The following is a 22,105-nucleotide window of genomic DNA, read 5'->3' as shown; positions in this document are numbered from 1 at the left end:
TATAGTAAAAGCATTGCATTAATCTATCATCGTATTTGCGGGTCTGAGAAAAAATGGCCTTTTATAAAAATGTCATGCAATTCTATTTTATTTTACATGACTGGAGACCTTAGAAGATGACATCATGGATTCCCTTTAGATCAACTCCTTGAATGCCCTACTCCTTGAAGTTCGCAAAAAAACACTACTTAGCTATTTCTAGTGCACAGGTGTCAAACTCATTCCACAGAGGGCCGAGTGTCTGCGGGTTTTCATTCCTCCCTTGTCCTTGATCGATTAATTACGGTAACTAATTAGTAAGGAACTCCCCACACCTGGTTGTCTAGGTCTTAATTGAAAGGAAAAAACAAAAACCTGTAGACACTAGGCCCTCCTTGGAATGAGTTTGACACCCCTGATTTAGTGTGTTTACGTTACTGTATTTATACTTGGAATATCCATTCTCAACAGTAAAAGTTCAGAAATTGCTGGAGGATGTCTTTAATCTAACAAGTGGTAGGCCAATGCTTTTTAAATAAAAGGTAGGCCTATTGCATACCCTCTCATACCCCCTCAATTCGAGTCCTGGTTTTAGCTTAAAAGCCCTTCACTGACACTGAGGTAGGATATTTAAAGAGTGTATGGTGGGTGGAAGAATTGGCTGACAAATCTATGGATATAGCAGCCTATAGCCTAATTCCGTCTGTCAAACAGGTAGGCCTACCTCATATTTCTTAAATAGGAAGAAATAGGCTCCAACACAAAGCCATCTTGTTGTTAAAGTCAAATTAAAATGAAGATGGATTAAATTAATTATGTCTACTTGAATTTGCCTACTTTTAGCACCATGAGCTGTCTAATTCCAGCTGCCGCTTCAAGTTTCAGCACCACAATGTAAGTTACTCGAATCTGTCTTACAGTGAGGTCAATAACTGATAAAAACATAATGGACAAGAAACATATTGTTTTTATTCAAATCAATTATACAGTAGTAGTAGCAAGCTATCAAAGTGGACTTCCGGTCCTCCTTCTCAAGCATGACCCTCCCCCATTTTCCTCCAGGTCCCCATTCAGTACATTTCTAACCATCCCTTACACTTCCCAAAGAACCCTTGAGGAACCTTCTTAGTGTGTAGAGAATAGGGTGGCATTTTGGACGCAATCAGAGACTTTGGAGACGTTCAAGAACCGCTTCTGTTCTAGGGGTGTACTGGTATGTGAACGTTAAGTGCACTACTGACAGACTGAGACTCGGCAAATTGGGTTCTGACATGCACTGTTCATGGGTCGAGAGAACATGTCAGTCACGACACAATCAAGTGACACCCCAAAAATAAATTCGACATAATATGAGACGATGGAATAACGTTTTATTTACATCATCTATATCGTGTTAGTTACTATGTAAGCACTGCAGTTCATTCCCTCAACAGTTAAGTTTGTAGTGTGAATGAAATGACACTGATAGCAGTACTATCAAATCAACACTCATTGACCTCTCATGTTCTACTGTGTGTACTATTTATTTACATAATATCAACAAAACAGAACCATGGAACAGATAGGCAAACCAAACAAGGTGTGTGTGTGTGTGTGTGTGTGTGTGTGTGTGTGTGTGTGTGTGTGTGTGTGTGTGTGTGTGTGTGTGTGTGTGTGTGTGTGTGTGTTTATGTGTGTGTGTGTGTGTGTGTGTGTGTGTGTGTTTATGTGTGTGTGTGTGTGTGTGTGTGTGTGTGTGTGTGTGTGTGTGTGTGTGTGTGTGTGTGTGTGTGTGTGTGTGTGTGTGTGTGTGTTTGTGTGTGTGTGTGTGTGTGTGTGTGTGTGTGTGTGTGTGTGTGTGTGTGTGTGTGTGTTTATGTGTGTGTGTGTGTTCATGTGTGTGTGTGTGTGTGTGTGTGTGTGTGTGTGTGTGTGTGTGTGTGTGTGTGTGTGTGTGTGTGTGTGTGTGTGTGCGCGCGTGTGTGTGTGTGTGTGTAGAGTGTCTGCCCTCTCTCACCTCTGCAGGCTGCGAGTCAGGGAAGAGTTGGGTTCAGTGGTTTTAATGCAGACAGATGTGGTGCAGCAGCTTCCTCTCCCCCCTCTACTGCAGACATACCTCCAGTTTAGAGACATCCCACCACCCTCACAGGAAATCTCTCTCCCACAACCACGGACGGACAGTGACGACGAAGACTTTATACAGTGAGGGAAAAAAGTATTTGATCCCCTGCTGATTTTGTACGTTTGCCCACTGACAAAGACATGATCAGTCTATAATTTTTAAGTTAGGTTTATTTGAACAGTGAGAGACAGAATAACAACAAAAAAATCCAGAAAAACGCATGTCAAAAATGATATAAGTTGATTTGCATTTTAATGAGGGAAATAAGTATTTGATCCCTCTGCAAAACATGACTTAGTACTTGGTGGCAAAACCCTTGTTGGCAATCACAGAGGTCAGACGTTTCTTGTAGTTGGCCACCAGGTTTGCACACATCTCAGGAGGGATTTTGTCCCACTCATCTTTGCAGATCTTCTCCAAGTCATTAAGGTTTTGAGGCTGACGTTTGGCAACTCGAACCTTCAGCTCCCTCCACAGATTTTCTATGGGATTAAGGTCTGGAGACTGGCTAGGCCACTCCAGGACCTTAATGTGCTTCTTCTTGAGCCACTCCTTTGTTGCCTTGGCCGTGTGTTTTGGGTCATTGTCATGCTGGAATACCCATCCACGACCCATTTTCAATGCCCTGGCTGAGGGAAGGAGGTTCTCACCCAAGATTTGACAGTACATGGCCCCGTCCATCGTCCCTTTGATGCGGTGAAGTTGTCCTTTCCCCTTAGCAGAAAAACACCCCCAAAGCATAATGTTTCCACCTCCATGTTTGACGGTGGGGATGGTGTTCTTGGGGTCATAGGCAGCATTCCTCCTCCTCCAAACACGGCGAGTTGAGTTGATGCCAAAGAGCTCGATTTTGGTCTCATCTGACCACAACACTTTCACCAAGTTCTCCTCTGAATCATTCAGATGTTCATTGGCAAACTTCAGACGGGCCTGTATATGTGCTTTCTTGAGCAGGGGGACCTTGCGGCGCTGCAGGATTTCAGTTCTTCACGGCGTAGTGTGTTACCAATTGTTTTCTTGGTGACTATGGACCCAGCTGCCTTGAGATCATTGACAAGATCCTCCCGTATAGTTCTGGGCTGATTCCTCACCGTTCTCATGATCATTGCAACTCCACGAGGTGAGATCTTGCATGGAGCCCCAGGACGAGGGAGATTGACTGTTCTTTTGTGTTTCTTCCATTTGCGAATAATCGCACCAACTGTTGTCACCTTCTCACCAAGCTGCTTGGCGATGGTCTTGTAGCCCATTCCAGCCTTGTGTAGGTCTACAATCTTGTCCCTGACATCCTTGGAGAGCTCTTTGGTCTTGGCCATGGTGGAGAGTTTGGAATCTGATTGATTGCTTCTGTGGACAGGTGTCTTTTATACAGGTAACAAGCTGAGATTAGGAGCACTCCCTTTAAGAGTGTGCTCCTAATCTCAGCTCGTTACCTGTATAAAAGACACCTGGGAGCCAGAAATCTTTCTGATTGAGAGGGGGTCAAATACTTATTTCCCTCATTAAAATGCAAATCAATTCATAACATTTTTGACATGCGTTTTTCTGGATTTTGTTGTTGTTATTCTGTCTCTCACTGTTCAAATAAACCTACCATTAAAATTATAGATTGATCATTTCTTTATCAGTGGGCAAACGTACAAAATCAGCAGGGGATCAAATACATTTTTCTCCCTCACTGTAGTTGACTGACACAACATACAGAGACACATCACATGACCTGCCAATTCAGAGATATAATACCATCCTGATGTACACACACACACACACACACACACACACACACACACACACACACACACCTGTTCTCATTGCAAAGGCCTCGGCGCCATCTAGAATGTTTTTTTTGTTGATATTATGTGAACAAAATGGCTCTGTTTGTATGGTCAGATGTTACTGAAAATGTAGATTATTTTTTGGGTACAATTGCCTGCATTGTCTGCATTTGATGCTTGTTAAAAGTATCGACCTGTTTACGAATACTTCTTCTGACAGACAACACGTTCTGAACGTTCTGTAACGTTGAAGCCTTCTGAACAGACGCCCAGCTTCAGTGACTCTTGATTGGTCAACGTCACACACTTTGTCCCGCATTTGATGGCAGAGGGGAAGTACGACATAAAACAGTGGAACTTGCTTGTATTTGGTTTGTTTACATAAAATACACCTAAAACTGGAGCACAAGGGCCACAAAGCAACACATTATATGTCAAACCTACCACCCTGTCAGTCTATTTAGATTAAGTTTGGATTAGCGCTGTGAGCATCTAAAAAGGAGCTTTATACTGTAAATGCAATTATTATTATTAGCATCCAGGTTCACATCTCACACTGGGGGCTTATCTCTATGGCTCCTGAGATCAACCAACACAATGTAGTGGTCTACATTGTGTTGGTTGATCTCAGGAGCCATAGAGATAAGCCCCCAGTGTGAGATGTGAACCTGGCTTTTAATAATAATAATTACCATTATTTTATATCTACCCAGTCAGTTACTCTGCCATTCACTGCTCATGACAGACTGATTACATAGGATCAATGTCATTATGGTGATTATTAAGAACAATATGGATTCATTAAGCACCCGATTAAAGAACCACAGGAAAGGCTAGAGCCTGGGAGCCTAAATAGGGGTTAGCCATACTTAGATGTGTGTGTGTGCGATTTATACTGTACTGTGTGTGTGTGTGTGTGTGTGTGTGTGTGTGTGTGTGTGTGTGTGTGTGTGTGTGTGTGTGTGTGTGTGTGTGTGTGTGTGTGTGTGTGTGTGTGTGTGTGTGTGTGTGTGTGTGTGTGTGTGTGTGTGTGTGTGCGTGCATGTTGGTGCTATATCCGCCAGAGAGAAAGAGACTGTGCCAAGCCTCCATCTGTGGAAGATAAAGAGCATGCAGGGTCACAGCTTCCGTTAGGTCAGGAGGAATGTCCCAGCATGCATCCTTCTGATGCTCTCCTTCTACTGTAAACAAAAACTACGCTACACACAAACCACATTTAAAAAAACATCACATTCATCAACCCTCCCAAAAATATATTGATTAGGGCTTATAGGATTCACTACTGACAAACTGAGACTCTGCAAATTGGGTTCCGACATTTACTGTTCACTGTGTGTGTGTGTGTGTGTGTGTGTGTGTGTGTGTGTGTGTGTGTGTGTGTGTGTGTGTGTGTGTGACCTGCAAATGTTAGTCCACGTAGGAACCAGGTGTCAATTCGGTATGGCAGAGTATGGCAGTCGCCATACAGTAGCTCAACACCAACAATGTAAAATAGGCTACAATCCCGATTTAAAGACAAACCCAGTTTAGTGGTATTTCCCATTCAATATAATGCCTGGGGGGATTCTGTTTTCTGCTTACAATGCACCGCGGTCGGCCTTGAACTTTCGTGCCTTCAATGAGAAGGGCAGTCGTACTCCTTTCTTCTCTCCCTCTCACACGTCATCCAGTTCTGCATGTACATGCACATGCACACTTATCATGACGTATTGGCACTCAGCCAGGCCCTCATCTCTTCCCCTCCAGGTAAATCAGCCCGGTTGTTGATAGTCCGCGGGGGCCACCTCCACAGAGACGATATGGTTCTTCATTCTGGCCAAATGTGGATCAGTAGGGCTACAGTACGTCTTCCAAAACAGGGGCATAACGAGACCAGAGCAGCTGAACAGGAGCATCTCCAGGCCAGAGCAGCAGAGTAAGAAAATGCTAACTGGCGAGTAGTGCTTAATTTGTACATTTGGAGGTGCCGGAACAAAAAGTGAGCGGGAGGTGACCGGGGGTGTTCTGAGGTACCTGAACACATGAGGGGGGGAAAAAAAACCTTTATAATAAAGCGTTGCATGCATATCATCGCATTTGCATAGTGGCAAAGAACAGTAAAGTAGAGGCACTTACAGAAGTTGCACACATTGGGAAAAATTGTGCTTTTATAAACGCATTTCATGCAATTCTACATCATTTTACATAACTGGAGACTTTGGCAGAATATTTTTTAATACCACACAAATTATCGAAATGGCTGGCTACTTTGACACTGAGAATCTGAGATCAATAAAAACGACCTTGTCTTGAATCCATCAATAGCCTAGGCCTAGGTGTGTGGAGACACATATTGTAGGCTACAATATGAGGAGGAAATTATAGTCCTGAAAATGCTATAAAGTTTCACTGACTCACCCAAGGATATGCAGCTCACTTGCTGGTGATGGTTGATGCGCTTGTGCCAAAAGCCTTTCTCTCTCGCTTTGTAAAACAATATTTGGAAGTTGATCAAATATTTTGGTAGCCTACAGCATAGAGTCTTCACTTTTTAGCAGGAGCCATTTGCTTTCCAAGCTGTGTTTCCCCTCGATTGCATTTGAAATATTGCGAAATTGTTTTGTCTGCATGCTGTTTTTTTCACAGACAGATTTGCCGTGCGTTCCCGACTGTAGGCTATTCATTGTTATTGGGCTACAATCCACAGCTAGCCAATTTTTTTTATGAAGCTATTGATCATCTGTGGCTAAATTATAGGCCTTATCATGGTGTATAGGGCTCTTCTGAATGATTTCATTTATTTCTTAACAGACAGCAGTAATTCTATAACTTTGGCAAATGTATTTCAATTCATCAGGGGTGCTGCAGTTCCTTCAGAACCTTTCGCGCGGCTATGATTCATAAGGCAATACATGATGAAGTGCAACGCTGGAGAGATGAGAGTTGAAAGCGCGCGTCTATCCGAGCAGAGAGGGAGAGAGATCATAGAAAGTGAATCTCATTCTAGTTATGTGAGAGATACTGGCGCGCTTCTCACACAGCCACGGCCAAGCGTTGGTCTCAAACATGGGTTACAATGTTGCGCAAACCATAAACCCGGGTTGGCCCAACTCAAATCAACTCTTCGAATATTAGGCCCGGGCTGAAAATTTACTTTTTCACATAACGTTTTTTTGTGGGGGCAGGATCATTAACAAAGAGTCAACTCGACTGAACTTTGATTGCCTTTATTATAATTTTTACATTGTAAAAAGTGAAAATTATTTTTCATGCCACGAGGGGTACCGGATCCGGCCAAATAGGTTCTGGAACTAAACGGAGAGGTGCCAGTGTGGTGAACTGCGCCTCCCACTGGCTACCCCCGCTACTACAGGCAGGACTGGAGCCCTCCCTACCGCTGAATCCCACATCTATATTTTTATATTTTAGTCATATAGCAGACGCTCTTATCCAGAGCGACTTACAGTTAATGCATACATTATTTATTTTTTCATACCCCCTGTGGGAATTGAACCCACAACCCTGGCGTTGCAAACGCCATGCTCTATCAACTGAGCTACATCCCTGCCGGCCATTCCCTCCCCTACCCTGGACGACGCTGGGCCAATTGCGCGCCGCCCCATTGGTCTCCCGGTCGCGGCCGGCTATGACAGAGCCTCGATTCGAACCAGGATCTCTAGTGACACAGCTAGCACTGCGATGCCTTAGACCACTGCGCCACTGATCCGCCATAATACCAAAGAAGAAGAAGAAGAAGAAGGAAAAATATTAGTAATTTGTGTAATGTGTCATTCCAGACTTCAATGCTGTAGTTTAACGGCGGAATGAAGCATCTTTTCGAATGGAAACAAACAGGAAGTAGTGGTTTCTACTAGTTACCACAGCCACAAAGGCAAAGCGTACTATATTGTAAACATTTCTGAAAATAAAAATGTGCGTTTTGGTCTTAATTTAAGGTTAGGGTTAGTCATATATTTAGCAGTGTGGTTAAGGTTAGGGCTAGGTTTAAAATTAGATTTTATGAAGCGAAATTGTATAAATAGGCGGGGTGTATGACTTTGCGGTAACTAGTGACGACCGAAGTAGTGGATACTACATTACCCAGCGTCCACTTCGTGTATCTATATATACAGTATATAGAAATTATATTTGATTATTTGCCGTAATTTCACCAAAAATACTTACATACAAAGCGACATGAACATGGTGGTGAATACCTTATTTATGCGTCTCTGATCGCACCATATTATTGGGCACAATAATATTTAGGCATAACCGTTATAGAGATTGATAGTGCTGCGAACCTGGTCGGTTTTAACCCCGTTTAAGGTCGTACACTCTGGTTTTTCTTCAGATCGCATAAATCTTTCGCGTTTAACTAAAGATTTCCGTGGAGAGTAGCGCTGTGAGCATGAACTACCGTAATTGTTTGGTGTCCGTCCTCAAGGCTGGGATTCCTGCACTTGTAAAAAGTATGGTTTAAATAGTAAATAATTGCGTGACAGTGGGTGGTCTATACATTTGGCAAGCCTCAGCTGGATACCTTATGTTGGGAGGAAAATAGAGGGAGTGGTCAAAGACCACCTCTAGTTTGAAATAAAATGTTATTTGCCACATGCGCCGAATACAACAAGTGTAGACATTACCGTGAAATGCTTACTTACAGCCCTTAACCAACAATGCATTTATTTTTTTATAAAAAAGTAAAATAAAGCAACAGCAAAAAAGTGTTGAGTAAGAAAAGAGCAGAAGTAAAATAACAGTAGAGAGGCTATATACAGGGGGGTACCGGTGCAGAGTCAATGTGCGGGGGCACTGGCTAGTTGAGGTAATATGTACATGTGGGTAGAGTTAAAGTAACTATGCATAAATAATTAACAGAGAAGCAGCAGCGTAAAAAGACACAGCTAATCATGGCTACCCCGACTATTTGCACCCCCACCCCATATTTTTACTGCTCATTCTGTGACTCTTAAAGAGTGACCTATTGCCTTAAATCCTATCTGTTTTTCATATTGGACATACATACTGCACTGTACATAATTCCCTGTACTTTGTGTTGCTGTAAAAGGGGGTCCATTCTACTCAGGAGCACTTTAGTTTTCCAAATCCACAGAGTTTACACCCAGAGGAGCATTGCTGCTCATTTGGCGGCCCTTAAAGAGTGGCCAATCAACTTATATACAGTACGTTTTTACAGCCTGAAGTTTTTTAATTGATTAAATTGAGATTTTGTGTAACTGATCTACACACATAATACCCCATAATGTCAAAGTGGAATTATGTTTTTAGAAATGTTTACAATGCTCTTCTGGGTGTAAACTCTGTGGATTTGGAAACTACAAGTGCTCCTGAGTAGAATTGACCCCTCCCCCCCTTTTACAACGTACAGATAATGTTGTATGGTGCAATAAGTACAGTGCATTCGGAAAGTATTCAGACCCATTGACTTTTTCCACATTTTGTTACATTACAGCCTTATTCTAAAATTGATTAAATTCATTTTCCCCTCATCAATCTACACACAATACCCCATAATGACAAAGCGAAAACAGGTTTTTAGACATTTTTGCAAACATGCAGGAACGCCTCGAATTGCGGGCTGAAGTTGCCTTTTACTGCAACACAATGTACAGATAATTTTAGATGGGTGCAATAAATGATAGGAGTACACACAAAAAAAAACATTGTTGACCATCTAGGCTTGAACAAATAAAAATTATCCTTTGTATGATAACCAGTATAAAATATATCGATAAACGTTTCAATCATTTTCGCCCTAATTAGTCATTTACAAAGTATACGGGATATGACTTTTATTCTGAAGGATTCCAAAAAATCCGTGACCCTGAAGTATTTAGTTATTCTTGGCCGCTTCACAGTGGTGGGGCTACTTTGGACTGTTTACTTAAAACGCACCTAAAACTGGAGCACAAGGGCCACAAAGCAACACGTTATATGAAAGACGTCTTAATGTATTTCACGTAAGTAGCGAAAACTCTTGATAGCGGCTAGCTAGCTAATTAATAGCTAGCATGATTGTGCTCTCAGCTAGCTATCGTAGCTACATACAGTAGCTAACCATTTAAAAGACGACTAGCTAGGTGTTACTATTTGTATCTATCCACTTTACATAATATTTAACATTATTTATTATATATAACACTTATACGTCATGCAGTCCACTCGTCTAGCGTTGCTAGTTAACTAACATCAACGGTCGGTAACGTTAGCGACCCTATCAACTGTAGCTAGCTAATGTATAACCGGGTTATCGATCCTTGGCCACAGCTCGGTTGTGCTTTTTCTCATGTTACATGTCAAACACACACCCAGGTGTTATACGAACGTTGTAGAATATAATATGCCTAGTTAGCTAACTAATTAGCCTAGCCAGTTAAATCGATTGACCCATGCGTTAATAAGCTAGCTACTTCCATCATCAAATGAATGCCAACAATTTATCAATCTAGTAGTTGGTGAGATATCTAAAAAAAAGTTGCTCTCAACAAGGAGGTTGCTTTATCTCTTGTTTTGCAGCTATTTCGCCCAGCAGTGGAGAGCGTCCTCATTCATGCTCCAGACAATTGAAGCATGCTAGTAACGTTAGTATGCAGCCCAACATAGTCAGAAGAGATGCCGGAGTCTGGCATCAAACGAGAAGCCTGCTTTACAAGAATCTACTCATCAAATGGAGGACTAAACAACAAAGCCTGCAGGTTGGTAATTTGCTGCACCTTGTGTTTTGTCTGTCTGATTTGAACCACATTGGGTCAGTTTCCCGGACACATTAAACCTAGTCCAGGACTAAAAGCAATTACAATTGTTTCCCCATTGATTTTGTTTTTTAGTCCAGGACTAGCTTTAATCTGTGTCCAGGACCTTTATGTTTTGCGTCTGAGAAAAGTAGCTAGATGTATAACGTTAGCTAACTAGCCAACTCATCTGTATCTAACCCGTGCTGCCAGCATAATTTCCTGCTGCCAGGAGAACGCTAATACGAAAGTATTATTGTATTATACACAACACCTTTTAGTTTTTACTAAGAAATCCTTTCTCTTGTTTTACCGACCTCCAGAGCCTTTTGGCTTTAGCATGCGCCACACCTGCCCACAAGCTTCTGTAAAGTTGTTGTGACTAGTGAAAATATGACTGCTTTCTGCTTTGCAACTCAGCAGGTCTCCACGACCGTTCCATCTTTGACCATTCCATCTTTGATTTGGAATTGGGGAAAAAAAGATGAAACCTTTCCTCTTTTTTTGTGCGTTTTCCTTCATTGTAGGGCCATGCATTTTTCATTTTGATTTAAGTTGCTCTAATGCATTATTAATGTGTGTCTCTTTCATATTTTCCTCCAGGGGTAGCTAGTGTTTGAGAGGGGCCTCCTGGAAATTAAGTAGCTGTTTAAGGCAGCTAGTGGTGAATAACTAGGTTCCAAATGGCATCCTGTTTCCTTTGTAGTGCACTACTTTTTTCCAGAACCCCATTAATCCTGGTCAAAAGTAGTGCACTATATTGGGAATAGGGTGCCATTTGGGACATACACTAACACTTAGAGCTCCCACTGTACTTGTGCTGTCAAAATGAAGTGGTCGATAGGCTTGGGCAGTATCTAGATTGTCATACCTTTATACCGCTCTTGTGCCATCCCAGGACATTCGGTAATACCGGAACTGAACACAAGGAGCTAGCTAATTAAAAAAACTTCAAAGAAATACTTTCAATGCTTTTGACTGTTATGAAAAACCATCCCTTGGCTATTTCCAAATACCCCGGTATACAGTATAGACTAGGCTTTTTAATCCTTCCAGCCACACCAACCGCTCGTTGACTGTCATCACCCATCTTGGGCTGGCTGCAATACTTTTAGAAGTTATTAATACGCAACCAAATAAATGAAGCATGTTATGTAATGCTCCAAGCCTCCGTGCCAGGCCTGTCTGGAAGCAGAGCACCAATGCCAGTTTAGCTCTAATGATTTTCCTTTGACGAAGATGTGTTTATCAAACGTGTCCTTTTTTTGTGTGGATATAACTGTTCATTACAGATTTATAAACTAACAATAAGCAAGTAATTAATTGTTTTTAAACTACTTAATACCCCCTTCACATGGTGTGCTTTTTACTCCCAAGAAACTGTCTCACAGAGTGTTTTTATATGGACCCAATAGGGGTTAAGGCCCTGTGATGGGGGGGTACATCAAGCTGCCTCGCTACAGAAACAGGATATAGGCTCCTATGAGCTGTTCTGGCTCGCAAAAGCCAAGGCTGGTGCCAGGCTACTTACTTACCTAATAGGCATAGGACTAGGCATGTCATAGGAGCAGCTAACACATCTTTTTTTATCTGTTGCTGTTTGAAAGATACGCCAACCTCCAGCCTAGGGCTTGACATGCCAAACACTCAAATTTTTACATTTTAGTCATTTAGCAGACACTCTTATCCAGAGCGACTTACAGTTAGTGAGTGCATACAACTTTTTTTTCTCTTTCATTTTTTTTATTTTTTTCATACTGGCCCCCCATGGAAAACGAACCCACAACCCTGGCGTTGCAAGCGCCATGCTCTACCAACTGAGCGACACGGGGCCCATAATTTAGTGTTTCAATGCATCTCACTGCTCCCCAAGGTCAGCCTGTCAGAATTCAGGGTTGTTTAATAACAATGCTTGTTTGTCATCAACCTTGATGGGAGGGAGAGTTTGAGACCTTGGACAAGCTGCAGACAGTGGGCTGGTTCGACATTGCAGCCGACAGTGTAAGCGACTGCCGACTGACTGATTTACAAATCACTTTTCATCATAAGTAACTACTCAGTCATTATTAATTGTAGATCAGTCAGTCAATCACAATGCATTACAGATTTGATCCGCTCAAACATGGTCATCTAGTGGTTATGTGCTTATGGGGGAGGAGTAGGGAGTTTGGGGTGGGGATGTTATTAGGATATTTATGGTAGTAGGATGGGGATGTTATTAGGATATTTATGGTAGTGTCACTGTGCTGTTTATTACAATGACATGGTGATATCTATTAGGAATGACATGGTGATATCTATTAGAATGACATGGTGATATCTATTACAATGACATGGTGATATCTATTACAATGACATGGTGATATCGATTACGATGACATGGTGATATCGATTACGATGACATGGTGATATCTATTACAATGACATGGTGATATCTATTAGGAATGACATGGTGATATCTATTACAATGACATGGTGATATCTATTACAATGACATGGTGATATCTATTACAATGACATGGTGATATCGATTACGATGACATGGTGATATCGATTACGATGACATGGTGATATCGATTACAATGACATGGTGATATCTATTAGAATGACATGGTGATATCGATTACGATGACATGGTGATATCGATTACAATGACATGGTGATATCGATTACAATGACATGGTGATATCTATTAGAATGACATGGTGATATCTATTAGAATGACATGGTGATATCTGTTAGAATGACATGGTGATATCTGTTAGAATGACATGGTGATATCGATTACAATGACATGGTGATATCTATTAGAATGACATGGTGATATCTGTTAGAATGACATGCTGATATCTATCCACGTTTTAATTTGACCTCAGTCTTGTGTATTGCTATCTAGGCCGGGTTACTGTAAAGTGCTGATATTAAAGGGCTTTATAAATGTTTTGATTTGATTGATGCCCTTTATCACTTTGCTTGATTAATTTAGTTAGTGAGTGGTTTATTGATTGATTGCCCTTCCCTGAGTTTGTTTATTTGATTGATTGATTTGATTGGCGGGTTTTCTGCTCCAGGAGTTGATCCTGCCCCTGCTGCTGCTGGGCCTGCTGGTTCTGATCAGCACCCTGAACCCACATGTCTACTATGGAGGTATCAGGACCATGGAGCTGGAGAGGGAGGACTACCCCCTCCTCCAGGGTCTGGGATACACCCCCGTCAACAATGCCACCAATCACATCATGGAGGAGGTGGCCCAGGAAATGAGTAAGTAGGAGGATGGACATGAAGCTCGAAAAATGCTAATATAAGGGATATTGTCTTGCATTGGATATGTGGCACAAATGCTAAAAAGTTAGCATTTGGAGACCGTGACCAGGTAAACAAAACCAAGGCGTGGATTGCACCGTCCCGTCATGGATTTACAAGCATTGCATTGCTGTAGGTTAAGTATTCACTGGAGCCTGGATTGAAATTCGCTTAGGGCCCCCAAACGGCTAGGGCCGGCTCTGACTTCATGTGTGGGTACGCTGACCCACTGCGGCCCCTCGTGATTAATTTTTGTGGCCCCCCACCCCCAACAAAGTTGCCCATCCCTGGTTTAAATGGACTGAGTGTTATGGGGACCTGCTGTCTTGGTGGCTTTGCAAGTGCATGCATCCCAACGGCACCGTATTCCCTGTGTAGTGCACTACTTTTCAACAGTGCCCTATGGGCCCTGGTCTAAAGTACTGCACTATAACGGGAATAGAGTGTCATTTGGGTTGCAGACAGTGTGTTTACGTCTGCCTTGATTCTTGTGGTTTCTTCATTGTAGACATGCAGGACCGTCTGGAGATGTTCTCTAGTGAAGAGGATCTGGAGAATGCCAGTCTGTATGAGCCGTCAGGCTACGTTGGGGTGGTCTTCATGGGCAGCACGCCCACCTCTTACAAGCTGCGCTTCCCTTACAACCAGCTGGCCATGCCCAGCGACTACACTCAGTCCATCGGTAAGAGATTATTTTAATATTGGTATAGGCGAAATAAAGATCTTGTTTTATGAGCAAGATTTGTGCCTATTCCTTCCTTTTGTCCATTGGTGAGAGAGAGTAATATTACCCTCTGTGTACAAGCACATTATCCTCAATAGAATATGAATCCTTTCGCTGTGGAGTGAAATTAGGAATTAGATGTTTGCCTACTGCAAGATGATTATAAACTCCTAGATGTGAGTTATAAAGGCAATAACAGAGTCTGTCTGTATCTGTCTGTCTCGCTCCCTCTCGGTCTGTCTGTCTCGCTCTCTGTCTGTCTCGCTCTCTCTGTCTCGCTGTCTGTCTGTCTCGCTCTCTCTCACTGTCCGTCTCGCTGTCTGTCTGTCTGGCTCGCTGTCTGTCTGCCTCGCTGTCTGTCTGGCTCACTCTCTGTCTGGCTCGCTTTCTGTCTGTCTTTCTCGCTCTCTGTCTGTCTCGCTCTGTCTGTCTCGCTTGCCATCTGTCTGTCTCGCTTGCCATCTGTCTGTCTCGCTCTCTCTGTCTCTCTCTCTGTCTCGCTGTCTGTCGTCTCGTTGTCTGTCTCGCTCTTTCTGTCTGTCTGTCTGTCTGTCTCGCTCTGTCTGTCTCGCTCTCTGTCTGTCTCGCTGTCTGTCTGTCTCGCTCTCTGTTTGTCTGTCTTGCTCTATGTCTGTCTTGCTCTATGTCTGTCTTGCTCTCTGTCGGTCTCTCTGTCTGTCTGTTTTTCCTCCCTCCCTCCCTCAGCCAGCTGTTTTGCCAGCTCAGTGAACTGCAGAGCAGCTAACTACTGGTACTCTGGCTTCACCCGCCTCCAGACTCTCATCGACGCTGCCATCATACAGGTGAGAGGACAAAGGTCAAAGGTTGTTGAAAGAGATCTCCTCAGGAGGTTCAACCTAGGGCTGCACAATTAATAGAATTCACATCGAAATCGTAATATTGACATGTGCAATGTCCGTATCCCAAGACATCCAAATCGCATGCAATATTATGTAACACATTTCAGCAACATAACAATCATGTAACGTGAAACATCCGTTTTTATAGTTTACTCAGATTTATTTTCTCCTCTTGCGGCTGTTTCCACACCAAGCCCCGCCCCCTGTCACTCAAGCAGCGCAGTTCCTCCTCCTCGCTGTTAGATTCACTTTAAGTTTGCATGCTGTTCTGTTAGGTCAAATGTAGTCAATCGATTGTTCCAAGCAAGAACGATGCTGCTTTCTGCTTTTCTATGATGACTACAGTTCACCACAAGTGTTTTGATCTACAGTATATCGCGTGTGAAATCGCAATATTTGGTTAAAAAAAACAACAACGTACTATTGGAATTTTGGCACATATAGTACAGCCCAAGTTCAACCTTACTTGACCTCCTGGTTGGTTGATCGATCCTTGAACCTGTGGCGGAGTCCCAAATGATTCCCTATTTAGTGCACTACTTTTGACCAGGGCCCATAAGGGATGCAGACTGTATCTCCGGTATTCTGCAGCAAAGGGAGTAATGCTGTTTTTCGTGTTAATGAAATGAATTGGCTGTTTTTCCATAAATTGAATTAGTCCGCTTTCTGTATGCCATAAACAGTGCATTCAGAAAGTATTCAGACCCCTTGGCCTTATTCTAATATGGATTAAATAGTTTCCCCCCTCATCAATCTACACACAATACGCCATAATGACAAAGCAAAAACCGTTTTTTAGAGATTTTTGCAAAAATAAATAATTAACTAAATATCACATTTACATAAATATTCAGACCCTTTACTCAGTACTTTGTTGAATTTTTTCTTCTAAAAACCTGTTTTCGTTTTGTCATTATGGGGTATTGTGTGCAGATTGAGGACAATTTTTTATTTAATCAATTTTAGAATAAGGCTGTAACGTAACAAAATGTGGAAAATGTCAAGGGTTCTGAATACTTTCCGAATGCACTGTATGCCTTAACTTTGTTGCAAAGCAAATGATTTACCTATAGGAATTATATTCTACACCATTTCCTTCTGTTCTCTATTCATCCTTGATGCCTGCCTGTGTTCAGATGCAGACCAAGCAGTCGGTGTGGAGTGAGATGGCACAGCTGCGTGTTGTGATGATGGGCCAGCCAGGGTCAGTGGAGATCCAGAAGTTCCCCCACGCCCTCATCTCCATCTACCTGGTGCTGGCCTTCACACCCTTCGTCACCTTCCTCATCGTCAACGTGGCTACAGAGAAGGAACACAGGCTCAAAGACACCATGACCATGATGGGCCTCTACGACTCTGCCTTCTGGTGAGGAGAAACTCTGTGTGAGTGTGTGTGTGTGTGTGTCTGGAGGAGAATGAAGCACCAATTTAATTAACTCTACTAACATATAAATATTAATGCACGAGCGAATAACAAAAATGTCAGTTATTATTTGTTTTTTAAACAACTAATTGACCAACGTTGGTTCAGTTATTTGAATTCCATTTCGTTCTGGGTTTTTCTGTGAGCTCAATGATGTGCGCTGCAGTTTCTCGAAAGATAAATCAGATCATGCCCGAACTGTGCGATACTAGGGAGCTGTAGTTTCCAACAGGCATACATAGTTGTAACGCAGAAAATGTGATAATTAACTACTATGACCATAATCCATTGCGCGGCTACTTGTCCGGTCTGTTTCTTTTACGCCTGCTACGTAAGAGACAGAAGAATGCGCAATCAAGCGAGGTATCTCTACCTGAAAATACATGATCTAAGTGATTGATGGTTGGCATTCAGCAGTCATAAAAGTATGCCTTATTTACTTTGAAGAACTACTAAAATAGTTTTATCAGACAGCATAGGCAGCAGCTCTATAGAGATGAGATGATGACTTGGAATGAAATAATAGTAAAATAGAACAGATTTAATAAACACAACACCTAAAAATTTTTATTAAAGTAATGTGAATAAATGATGGTTAATAAGTGATTAGCAGTAATGGGCAGTCACTACCATCATGGGACTTTTATTAATTGTTTTATTCTGTGTTACAGCATTCAACCCAAATAATGCAAAATGAATGTAATGTTTAAAAAAAATGATTGAAATAATAAAATCGTGTTTTTTTAATTTTTTTTATCAAACCGAAACAACTGAACCGACCTCAAAAAGCACTAATCTTATTTTTAAATATATTGCCATAAATAATTTCCATTAGTTCATGAAAACAGATTGAGTGGTACCATACCATCTACAGTACCAGTCAAAAGTTTGGACACACCTACTCATGCAAGGGTTTTTCTTTATTTTTACTATTTTTACATTGTAGAATAATAGTGAAGACATCAAAACTATGAAATAACACATATGGAATCATGTAGTAACCAAAAAAAGTCTTAAACAAATCCAATATATTTTATATTTGAGATTCTTCGAATAGCCTTGATGACAGCTTTGCACACTCTTGGCATTCTCTCAACCAACTTAATCTGGAATGCTTTTCCAACAGTCTTGGAGTTCCCACATATGCTGAGCACTTGTTGGCTGCTTTTCCTTCACTCTGCCTTCCAACTCATCCCAAACCATGTCAATTGGGTTGAGGTCGGGGGATTGTGGAGGCCAGGTCATCTGATGCAGCACTCCATCACTCTCCTTCTTAGTAAAATAGCCCTTACACAGCCTGGAGGTGTGTTGGGTCATTGTCCTGTTGAAAAACAAATGATAGTCCCACTAAGCACAAACCAGATGGGATGGCATATCGCTGCAGAATGCTGTGGTAGCCATGCTGGTTAAGTGTACCTTGAATTCTAAATAAATCACAGACAGTGTCACCAGCAAAGCACCCCCACACCATAACACCTCCTATTCCATGCTTTACGGTGGGAACTACACATGCAGAGATCATCTGTTCACCCACACCGCGTCTCACAAAGACACAGCGGTTTGAACCAAAAATCTCAAATTTGGACTCCAGACCAAAGGATACATTTCCACCGGTCTAATGTCCATTGCTCGTGTTTCTTGGCCCAAGCAGGTCTCTTCTTCTTATTGGTGTCCTTTAGTAGTGGTTTCTTTGCAGCAATTCGACCATGAAGGCCTGATTCACGCAGTCCCCTCTGAAAAGTTGATGTTGAGATGTGTCTGTTACTTGAACTCTTTGAAGCATTTATTTGGGCTGCAATTTCTGAGGCTGGTAACTCTAATGAACTTATCCTCTGCAGCAGAGGTAATTCCGGGTCCTGTGGCAGTCCTCATGAGAGCCAGTTTCATCATAGCGCTTGATGGTTTTTGCTACTGCACTTGAAGAAACTTTCAAAGTTCTTGAAATGTTCCGTATTGACTGACCTTCATGTCTTAAAGTAATGGTGGACTGTCGTTTCTCTTTGCTTATTTGAGCTGTTCTTGACATAATATGGATTTGGTCTTTTACCAAATAGTGCTATCTTCTGTATACATGGTCCCGTGTAGCTCAGTTGGTAGAGCATGGCGTTTGCAATGCCAGGGTTGTGGGTTCGTTTCCCACGGGGGACCAGTATGAAAAAAATATATGTATGCACTCACTAACTGTAAGTCGCTCTGGATAAGAGCGTCTGCTAAATGACTAAAATGTAAAAAAATGTATACCCCCCTACCTTGTCACAACACAACTGATTGGCTCAAACGCATTAAGAAGGAAATAAATTCCACAAATGCACTTTTAAGAAGGCACACCTGGTAATTAAAATGCATTCCAGGGGCCTCATGTACAAAGACTTGCGTTGAATTCATACTAAAACATTGCGTACGGACAAAGCCATAAATGTGCGTACGCACCAAAAAAATCTGATGTATGAATCTCTGCGTACGCAGCATTCCACATACATTCTCTTTGTACATCCCAATCAACGTGAAATTGAGCGCACATGCACGAGCACCACACCACACCCTGTCTCCTCCCTCAATTAAATCAATTTAAATATGGTAATTAGTCCAATTTGGTAAAAGAAACCTGCAAGAACATGGCTCAAGCAAGCAAGAAACGAAATTTCACTGAAAACGAATTAGAGGTGCTACTATCAGAGGTAGAAACAAGAAAAAATATTTTATTTGGAAATCTGTCCTCTGGAATTAATAACAAAAGAAAGAAAAAAGAGTGGGCGAGTTTGTCTGATGCCGTCAAAGCGGTGGGATCTGAGAGTCGCACCGTAAATGAACTGAAGAAGAAATGGTCAGACATAAAGGTGGAAGTTAAGCGGAGAACTGCTGCGCACCGACAAAGTGTGGGCAGAACAGGCGGTGGTACAGGGACTGATGAACTTGCACCCTTTGATCAGAGAGTTGCCTCTATTGTAGGAGACACGTTAATCTCTGGAATCGTATCCGCTGATGTAGGAGACTCGGATATACTACAGGACTGCCAGCAAGGTGACTCAGATTTATTTCCTTAACTTTGATATACATAGCCAGCCACCGTTTAATTTTTAAAATGCATGCAATATAGCAAAAGGTACACCAGAGATTTCACGTATCCACTGCTTTTATTGCAAATCGTGTACCCATTAATAAGGAACAGACTCAAATTACTGTTAAGATGTGCCTGTGTTTAATTGGACTTAGGAACCGCAGGAACGTCCACTGGCACGCACTCAGAGTCCGCACCACCTGAGCAGCCAGAGCCCATTCAGTCCAGTGTCTCTAATGTTCCCCCCAGTGCTGAAGCCCGTCCATCTGGCCGTGTCTTGACGCATGCTGTTCTGGAGTCACAACAACAAATTGTTAGGGCCATTGAAGAAATGAACAGTCACCTTAAAAATGTCACTGACGCACTCACAGAAATAAGCCATTCATTAAAAGAATTGGTCAAAAAATGAACTTTGTGTCTGAGTACCATTTATATTGTCGCAATTACACGTTGACGGGCCTGAATGGCTTGTTGATTGTGCTGCACATATACTGGTCCTGGGTCAGGGTCATCTGGCGGTGCCCCCACCTCACCAAGGGTATGCCATGCCTGTGCGCGACATTGTGCAGCACTCCACAGGCCAGTATGATGCGGCAAACCTTGTCAGGGCGGTATAACAGCATCCCCCCGGTCCTGTCAAGGCAGCGCCACCGACATTTCAGCTGCCCAATCGCCCGCTCCACAACTGACCGAGTGCGGGAATGGGCATCATTGTATCTGCGCTCTCGGTCAGTTTGTGGGTTGGTGAGGGGGGTTAACAGCCACGTCTTTAGTGTATAACCACTGTCTCCTGATGGGCAGTAATAATAATTACAGACACAAACATTTTACTTTTAGATAGAACCATACATTTAAATGCATAACTTACCAAGTAGCCACCCATCGCGCACCCTGCCAGCTTGGAGTCTCATCCCAACCATGCTGTTTGTAAGGATATATGAATCATGGGTTGACCCAGGCCACCTTGCCACAATATTTGTTAGGCGCATTTGTGCATCACATATAATCTGCACATTTATTGAATGGAAATGTTTCCGATTCACATATGCAAATTCGTCTTCAGATGGCGCCTTTATAGCAATATGTGTGCAGTCGATCGCTCCGATTACATTAGGGAAAACCGGCTATCGCTGCAAATTGCGCTTTGATGTTTGGCTGGTCACCTGCATCGTATGGGAACGTTATATACCTGGTAGACAAGCGGATGATGCCGTCCCATACAGGTGGCATTGCACGGCTCAAACACGACTGGCTTATTCCTGAGCGGTCTGCCAGTTCTCTTTGGAAAGAACCGGTTGCTAGGAAACCAAGTGTAGTAAGCACCTGTAAAGGAACGGGTAATGCGTGGCTCCTCACTGTCTCTCTTTCCAAATTCGGACCCAACTCAGCGCAGAGCTCCAAGAGTATAGCCCTTGGAAATCTGAAACGGCTGATGAGCCAGTCATCGTCGTGGGCCAGAAAATCACCGTGGTCCCTAAAAACTTCGTTCTCTCCGGATTTGTCCATTGAAAATGTCTTCTAATAAAGCCAAAGCTGCCATTGCTAGACGGGTTGTATCAATTTTCACATCCTTTATATATGTTCTTACTTAATTGCATAATTAATAGAATATTCTAATAAGACTCGTGTGACAATAATATGGCAAATCATTTATCAATTACAAATTATAAGCAATATCTGGCAGGTGCGATAGAACAGTTCGTAGTGTAATGTTTGCCACTTCACTTTATTGCCTCTATGAGTCGCCAACGGACAAACATCACAAAAATGTACGTACGCCAGGCCTGAAGTTTACGTGGAAGAACGCACATTCTTACGTTAATTTCACTGTTAGTACATCTGACCGTGAACGTGAAAGCTGGCGTACGCCGTGTTTTCGTGCGTACGCAAGATTGATACATGAGGCCCCAGGTGACTACCTCATGAAGCTGGTTGAGAGAATGCCAATTGTGTGCGAAGCTGTCATCAAGGCAAAGGGTGGCTATTTGAAGAATCTCAAATATAAAATATTTTGATTTATTTAACACATTTTTGGTTACTACATGATTCCATGTGTGTTATTTCATAGTTTTGATATCTTCACTATTATTCTACAATGTTTTTTTTTAAATAAAAAAAAACCCTTGAATTAGTAGGTGTGTCCAAACT

General features: G+C 42.3%; 1 protein-coding gene and 1 non-coding gene across 2 annotated transcripts in view; both read left to right on the top strand.

Moving 5' to 3' along the window:
* The first annotated feature begins 8,168 nt into the window (after nucleotides 1-8,168).
* On the top strand, nucleotides 8,169-8,288 carry LOC121548111. The gene has a single exon (XR_005996602.1). It is a non-coding gene; the product is annotated as a U5 spliceosomal RNA (small nuclear RNA).
* A 1,402-nt stretch (nucleotides 8,289-9,690) lies between these two features.
* Nucleotides 9,691-22,105, top strand: part of LOC121547727 (cholesterol transporter ABCA5-like) — a 52,427-nt gene continuing 40,012 nt past the window's right edge. Inside the window, exons 1-6 of the mRNA XM_041859140.2 lie at nucleotides 9,691-9,818; nucleotides 10,375-10,553; nucleotides 13,661-13,850; nucleotides 14,401-14,574; nucleotides 15,322-15,419; nucleotides 16,613-16,842. Coding sequence (XP_041715074.2) covers nucleotides 10,446-10,553; nucleotides 13,661-13,850; nucleotides 14,401-14,574; nucleotides 15,322-15,419; nucleotides 16,613-16,842 — 800 coding nt within the window. The 5' untranslated portion in view covers nucleotides 9,691-9,818; nucleotides 10,375-10,445. The remainder of the gene's footprint in view (nucleotides 9,819-10,374; nucleotides 10,554-13,660; nucleotides 13,851-14,400; nucleotides 14,575-15,321; nucleotides 15,420-16,612; nucleotides 16,843-22,105) is intronic.

The sequence above is a fragment of the Coregonus clupeaformis genome, chromosome 31 (genome assembly GCF_020615455.1).
Source record: "Coregonus clupeaformis isolate EN_2021a chromosome 31, ASM2061545v1, whole genome shotgun sequence".
NCBI lineage: Eukaryota > Metazoa > Chordata > Actinopteri > Salmoniformes > Salmonidae > Coregonus > Coregonus clupeaformis.
The sequence above is the reverse complement of the archived record's forward strand: the minus strand, read 5'-3'. Positions and strand labels throughout refer to the sequence as shown.